The sequence below is a fragment of the Pelmatolapia mariae genome, unplaced genomic scaffold (assembly GCF_036321145.2).
Source record: "Pelmatolapia mariae isolate MD_Pm_ZW unplaced genomic scaffold, Pm_UMD_F_2 NODE_ptg000654l+_length_38997_cov_1, whole genome shotgun sequence".
In the NCBI taxonomy this organism is placed as follows: domain Eukaryota; kingdom Metazoa; phylum Chordata; class Actinopteri; order Cichliformes; family Cichlidae; genus Pelmatolapia; species Pelmatolapia mariae.
The window spans coordinates 26,929-35,011 of NW_027052335.1; the positions used below are offsets into that span (position 1 = coordinate 26,929).

Genomic DNA, 8,083 nt, shown 5'->3' on the forward strand with positions numbered 1-8,083 from the left:
ACAATACACATCAGCACTGAAACAGGAAGAGAAGTTTTTTCCACCAAGTTTCGTGTTTTCCAAAAAGCTGTTGCAACATCTGTGACTTTGAGCTTACTGATATATCATTAAAATAGCAGTAAAAAGCGTTAGTACACTTGTGTCTTTACCCAGCAGCACAATGTACCAACTTACAAAAATCGAGAGGTGCACGGCTGTCCAAAAATTGCGTGGATGTGACATCATTCTCAGGGCGTGGCACTGTGCCACAAGACATAAGCGGTGAGCATAAAAACAGCCTCATGGGTAAGTTTGTCATCCTTCTCTCTCTCTGCAGGGCCTTAAAAGGTAAAATCTGGTAACACCACACAGCCCTTATAGAGAAGACTAGGTGAATATAAATATTTACGTATGTTTATCATTATTATATTATTTTGCTGCGAGCTTATGCACACGTTGCTGGCTTTTACTTCGGCCCCACTGCATGCCATCACCGTTTTTTTTCCTCCTAGCCAAAACAGTGTCTCGATTTTTTCCCTTTGGTGGCAGCCATTCAGTCAACACAAACACTGGCACGGTGACAGTCATCTGCTGGTCGGTTGCTTCGTTCTCTGCAGTTGGTTGCCAGACTAATCTCACCGGGGTTCCATCACAGGGCCAGTGCTGAGAGCGCATCAAAACTGTGAAAATGGCCACCGTGACAGGCTCCTGGCATTCTCTCTATTTGGGGATGATGAGTACATTTGATATAGTGTGGCCCTGTCCAGAAATCATCATTCCACAGCTCAACTCCACAGCTCGCCACCGCAGCCCCCTGGTAATGAATATCTTGCACAAGCCACCTTCTTTCCCATCTACACCTGACTTTCATCTCTGTTTCTCCTCCTCGCTCCCTGGTTATTCATCCGTGCACTCAAGCTTTTTTCCATTCTCTCATTCTCTTCGGCACACTGTCCATCCAGCGATATTCCAGCTCCTTCATCTGCTCCCGCTATTCTCCGTCTCCCAGTCTCAGCAATCAGCTCTCTCTTTGCTCTTCTTGGCTGAATCAGGCCTCTACAGCTGCAGCCACAATTTATCTACTTTTCACTCACTTTCTCTTCTTCTCTGCCCGTCTACATGTCAGCTCTTTCTCACTTTTTGTCGACGTATTCCAGTCTCTCACTCCATTAAACGCTTCTGTATTCCTTCACCGGTTGCACTTCTTTCCTATTCACCCACGTCCCTTCTTTTTCTCCTGCACGCCTTCCCTCGATCTTCCTTCCATTCTCTCTCGGGCGTCAGACGAAGCCAGGGAGTAAATTCATCATTTATCAGGTCGCTCTGAAATTTATGGTGCTGAAAAGATGAATTAGATTGGCGGCTTGTACACTCGGCTTAGTCTGAGTTGTGAGAGCGACAAAGATTGTGTCTCAGATAGGGCTAATCATGTTTGGCCCCAGGGACGCGTGGGGATTTATCTCGCTCCTGAGGAATTGTTTTGTCTGTATTTCAAGACAAAGATTGGCAGATATTTTGAAACCGTGCTACTCATTGTGTCTGTTTCAGGTTGTGGGAGTCGCAACATTGTGCGCATCAGCGTGTGGATGAAAGTAATCGTGTTTTCGAGCGTTTGTGTGTCTGAAAATGAACACAAGGCTGTTCTGGCTATGACCAACCCCCTTGTACCCATCACAAATGATGGACCACACACAAACACGCACACACACGGACATACTTTCCCCAAGGCACTAGCAGAGTAGTTAGGCCAATGGTCATTCATCTGAGACAACGCCTGGACCTCAGCCAGCTCGAGGCAACGTGTGATGCACAATTTCCGCCTGGCTCGGTCTAATAATTCTTTGATTCAAAGATTCCAACTCACGCAAATAAAAAAGAGATCGTGTAATCCGAAATCAAAGAGTGCAGGGATTCGGAGTATTATATAAGGAAATTGGAACCCTCTCACTAGACAAAGACAAGTCCCTGCAGTAATGTGGGTTGTCACACAAGTACACAGGACTGCGGGAAAGATGCGTAGCCACGATGAGCACCGACTCGAAAAAGGCGGAGAAACACGGATAAAAAGGAATTTGAGGACAAAAACAGAACAGAGATCTGAGAGGGCACTGTTAGAGGGGGAGAATAATTAGAGAAAGGAAGACAAAAGCAGTCAACGCATACATTCGACGCCCACACGCAAACACACGCGCGCGTAAGCTGCCGAAGCCTCGTGGAAACGCTCCAGTGTGGGATCAGAGCGGGTATATTGTTATAGAGAAGAATGGGGCTGTGAAGTGCACAAGTTCTTTTCTGTCTTGTTTCTTAACACTGATAGCATTAAAGTGTGGATTTTTTTTTTTATCAGGGAAAGCAGTTTTGTTTAAGTCACCTTTGATACTGACAATATAAAGTTCTGAGCACTTGTGTACTGGGCACGCTCAGCTTGACACTGAGGTTATCCATCCTATCTTTCTGTACAGCGTGCACTGCTTTCCATATTCTGAGCAGACTATAAAAGTTCAGCAGAAATGGAAGAAAAACAAATGACAATTTAAATTATTGAAACTATTTATTTATTATACTTTTGGCTGTTGTTTCTGTCAGCTATGGTAGCACTGAATGCTAACTAATGAGACGGGAACAAAAGAGAACTAAGCTGAGAAGAGAGCACAGTAACACTGCAGAAAAACAAACAGACAATCAGACAGTGTGTAGTCCACACATTATGCAGTTTGCATAATTCATTCAGTTATTTAATAAAATGTTCCTGTTCTTCAGCCGTGTGTCAGAATTAGCTTCACTGCCTGTATTTAATCTTACTGCAAAGGGAACACTTCAACCTGTTTGGTTTACTGGGAGAAAGACGGGACCTGTTCAGGGTGGACACCGCCTCTCATCCTATGACAGCGGGGATAGGCTGCAGTCTCCCAGTGACCCCGAATTGAATAAACGGTTATGATTATGGATGGATAGGAGATAGATACCATATCACCCCAATAGAGCATGTCGCTCTCAGGCTACTGGCTTACGTGTGCTTCTTAGGATATTTAAAAGTAGAATATGAGGCAGAACCTTCAGCTTTCACCTCTTCCATGGAACCAGCTCCCAGTTTGGATTCAGGAGACAGACACTATCTCTACTTTTAAGACTTAAAACTTTCCTTTTTGCTAAAGCATATAGTTAGGGCTGGACCAGGTGACCCTGAACACTCCCTTAGTTATGTTGCAATAGGTGTAGGCTGCTGGGGGATTCCCATCATGCAGCCAGTGTTTCATCTTCACTCACCACTTTTCACTCTCTGTGTGTTTTTACACGTCTCTGCATTTAATCATTAGTTATTACAAATCTCTGGCTCTCTTCCACAGCGTATCCTTTATGCTGTCTTCCTCCCCTCAACCCAAAAAGGTCACAGCAGACGGCCACCTGGCTCCCTGAGCCTGGTTCTTATGGAGGTTTCTTCCTGTTAAAAGAGAGTTTTTCCTTCCTTCTGTCGCCGTGCTTCCTCATAGGGGCTATCTGATTGTTGCAGGGTCTCTACCTTATAATACAAAGCTCCTTGAGGTTACTTTTGTTGTGATTTGGCGCTATATAGTAAAATTATTATGTTATTATTTATATTTATAATAAAATTACAATCTAATGTAATCCATTACATTTCTGTACCTTACCGGCTTACTGTGACTGGTTCTCTTACAGTTAACGCTTTAGCATCAGTATTAAGTGCAGGGATGTCAAACTCAGGCTACGTCCACACGTACACGGGTATTTCTGAAAACGCAGATTTTTCTGTGCGTTTGCACCTTTCATCCACACATAAACGGCGTTTTCGGTCACTGGAAACGGAGATTTTTAAAAACTCCTGCCAGGGTGGAGATTTTCGAAAACTCAGTTTTTGCATTTACGTGTGGACGAGGAAAACGGAGAAAACGCAGCGTCAAAGGTGTGCGCCTTTTTTGACATCACACTGTGCACCAGGTTACTGTTTCCGTGAAATGAATTTCTACAATGGCGGACTTAGACAAAATACTGCTACTGTTAATTTTACTCTCTGCAGTGTTTAAATGCTTACATATACACACACAGTTACTGTCCCTCCACACACATCAATTCTGCTTCTATGCGCCATCTTTGTTTACTCTTTCCTACTGAGGCTTCTAGACTTCTGATTGGCCAACATTTCTACACGGTTAGGAATATATCGCCACCTGCTGCTTTGGCATGTTCCTAGCAGCGTTTTCCTTCGCTTTTGGCTTTTACGTGTGGACAGGATTTTTTTTAAAAAACGAAAATCTCCGTTTTCAAAAATACCCGTGTACGTCTGCACATAGCCTCATTTTAAACGTGCACCACATTCAGCTTACTTTGATCATAAGTGGGCCGGACAAGTGAAACTCACCTTTCTGTCAGTGTAAAGATGTTTAACTATATATTAAATCCCTCATATATATATTAATATAAGAAAAAATGTAATTTGCGTAGAAAATGACAGACGTCTGTCAGCAGGGTTTAAACTGACAATCTTTAACATTACAAAAAAAATTAAGTTAGCTCAATGCCTGGACATGCAAGGAGGTGTTTATCAGTATGAAACCTATGAAAGCACAATTAAAATATGACAATGTAGGCCCCAACAAAATCATTTCCCACAATTCAGTGGGCCAGATTGGAATATATTTTCTGGACTGATCCTGGCCCCCGAGCCTTATATTTGACACCCATGTTATATTGGAACACGCTACCACTCAAAAGTTTGTGTTCACTTAGAATTTTCCTTGATTTCGAATAAAATAAATGAATATATAAACTGCCACTTAATGACAAATTAAGTGCACGTTTTAATGGAACATGTACGTAGGAGTACAGACGCCCATGTTCAGAGATCATCACCTCCGGCGTTCAAATGGCACTTTGCCTTACGTGATGTAAGCTCATCATTTTAAAAATTCAAATTGATCATTATAAAAATTCGTAACCAATTATGCTGGCGCAGATGAAAACTCTTCAGCTCATTAAAGAAGGAATGAAATTGCCTCGCTGAGTGTCCCCCACCCAAACTTCCTTCCGAAGCTCATCAGAGTAACGGCTTTCTGTAACGTTATTCCAAAGACTGAATCTTACAACAGCTTCAATCAAAACAATCCGACTTGTGGCTGGTGCTTAAGGAAGATTTGTCAGTATTTGCGCAGTGAGTGCAATTTCATAGTCGGTGCTAAAAATGAGGGCTGAAATAAGCAAAGAAACACCAAAGTTGTGAAGTTATGAAATCGTCCGTTATTTAGAAGCACATCATGCTGTCAAAACTGGCTGCTGCCATTTGAAGTGAATCCTAATGTCTCAATACTTTTGTTGGCCAACTCTCTAAACACTGTTGTTAAGACGTCCAATTTACACACCTCAGGCCTATTTTGTAAGCAGCTCTGACTGACAAGCAAACCACCAACACCTTTGTCCTCACCTATTCCCCCACCAGGGAGAGGGCATGCCCAGATCCGGTAACTGTTTATTGAGCGGCCTGAGAGCCTCTTGGCAGCGACTGCCTTCAAGTTAAGCATTAGAAGTGTGAGAAGGCAGTCGATGAGTCTGGACCCTAACATGTAATTACTCACGAGATGACAACCCCTTTACAAAGGAGGGAGGGCGAGGGAAAAAAATCAATCATCGTTGAATTGCTATCACTGAATGTCCTGCAAATTACCTGCGCAGAAGAGAAAAAGAAATTACCACGCATTCGATCCGCCGACCTCAACTCCATCTCAAGACAATGGCAGGCGGACAGAAAAGGGAACAAACCTCAGTGGGATCGCTTGAAAGAAATCTACAGCTAAACTTCTTCCTGCTGCGCATTCCTGAAGCTGAGATGTAAACCTTAACGACCATTTAGCAGTGACTCCTGAGCTTTGCTGGCTTTAGATCACAGATATCGGCATACGTATTGGCAGAAGCTAAGGAAACAAGCACTGCATGCTTATGCAAGCAGGCACTTTGAGGTAATTATGAAGGTGGTAGGCGTTCAATTCCTATCCCAAATTGATGGCTATTAAAGATGAAGAACGGTCGAACTATTGCGCGACACACAGTCGGGAACATAAGGGACATGACACTACCTCTGTGCAGCAATCGCGCCCGCTTTTGCCTGATTAATTCAATTTCTTCATCGAGCGCTGCGCACACGCGAGCGCCAATGTGTACGCCACGGAGATGTCACTTGTGTGCGCGCTGTGGAGTTTCTCAGTATTTCGCAGTGTTACTGCAGCTGAAATGCGGTTATGAAACCCGTCCAACCTTATCTGCTCAAAGAAAAGCGAAAGACAGCCGGCGGCAAAAGAAAGCCAGAGACAGAAGAGATTAACGTCACCTGCGCTGGCACTGAACCAAACCAAAACAGCGTGCCAGGTCACGCCAGGAGAGGATGCTGGCCTGTCATCGGTGAAGGCAAGCAGGCAAAAGGAGCATGCTGTAGGGCTGCTGAGACATAGTGAAAGGGATCGACTCATATTTGCTTGCTTCCTACGATTACGTGGTATCAACATTTCTGCATATGTTTTTTTTTTTAAAAGCTTTCGGAACAGAATATCTCAAATATCTTAGATATAGCCCAGCTCATATCTCAAGGAAATTTAACATTGGCTTTTTAGTCGACATGTAATCCTGTACATTCTCGTCCTACCAGTGCGGCACAATTGTTCCACAGAGATCAATGACGTTTCATATTATCTTTTGTCATTCTTGGCTCGACTGCCACTTTGTTCCCATGTTGTCTCCCCGTGTGTCTGTTCTGTTTGACTAAGTGAAATTGAAGAGGAGGGTAATAGGAAACGAGCAAACAAAGGTAGCTTCTCCTAAGCCGGTTGACATGGAGACACAGATATCAAAGTTGAGGAGAGCCAACTCAATTTAATGGACTGTTAAGTAGAAGCAGGAGAGGATTTTTTTCCCCTCCTTCTTTCCCTCTCTCACACTCTCTCACCTAGCTAGCTGAGCAGCACATATCTGTTCCAAATGGAGGGAGTGCCTGAGTCTCCAAATGGAGCGGGCTCCGTTTGATGACCCTATTTGTATTCTGCTGGTGCGCCGCTTCTGCTGACCTGGGAATGAGAGATACAGGCAGGCAGCAGCTTTATCTGGCCAACAGGCCACCCCTGGTTTCTGCCTTCAGTGCTCTCCTTGCCTGCCCACTGACCGAATGCCTCTCGGTGCCTTTCAATTCCGTTTCTGAAATGAACCGGCCAGATGTTGCGCAGTTAATGCGTCTTGCAAGACAAAAGATTTCAAGCTCGGTGTGCCCCCCCCTCCCGTGGAGCCAAGTGTTACCGTGTTTATTGAAGGGTTTTGAAGCACATGTTACAGTATGAGTATGATGTTGGCCAGGTAATGGCCACATGCTTGTTAGTCATCTCACATATTTGACCCCGGAGAGCAAGTGAAGGTGAATCCTTTTTCCTGCTTGTGCCCTTTGCATGATGAAATAGATGGTGTCCAGTGGTTTTAAAGCTATTACTACTAATTTACCTTGAATTACTCCAGAAAGGATTCATTGGGTTAATAACAGAATATCAAACAGACTGAGTTAAAAATGAGGTCGGTACCTGTGGGAAAGTGCTCATTGACCGGCCAGTTGTCCACCTGCAAGGTTGCATTGCCCCCGTTCCTGGTGAATCGGACCAAATGGTATTTGCCATCGTTTATCGGCGTGTTTACCTCCTTAACGCTGATGTCCACCGTTCCGATGTTGAATGTCACACCTATTTTGCCTTGTTCCTGAAACAGACACAAAGAGCACAAAAGGGTTGGTGGTCTGACGCCATCAAACAAAGTGAGCGCTGCTTAATAAATGCAAGCGATACGAAATTGTGTGCCACCGCTGTCAGCGCTAGATGAATTTGAACTGCAACCGCAGATTCCACCCGCATGTATTGTTGTGCTGTAATGAATTAATTATACATTAAACTAACTGTAAAAAGTTCAATAAAGCTACTTGGATGAATGCCCTCGGCTGGTGCTAATGGTGAACTACTCAGAGAACCTGAGGACGCTAGCGCGCTACGCTTCATTATACCACTGTAATGTGATGAAAATAGGCTGCCAGCAGAGATTGTAATGATGAGTAATGCTCCCTGCAGCC

General features: G+C 44.1%; 1 protein-coding gene across 1 annotated transcript in view; it reads right to left on the bottom strand.

Moving 5' to 3' along the window:
* Positions 1 to 7,719, bottom strand: part of LOC134623438 (neurexin-3b-beta-like) — a gene marked incomplete at its 5' end in the record, with an annotated part of 34,613 nt that extends 26,894 nt beyond the window's left edge. The window contains one exon of the mRNA XM_063468585.1: positions 7,548 to 7,719. Coding sequence (XP_063324655.1) covers positions 7,548 to 7,719 — 172 coding nt within the window. The remainder of the gene's footprint in view (positions 1 to 7,547) is intronic.
* Between the last annotated feature and the right edge of the window lie 364 nt (positions 7,720 to 8,083).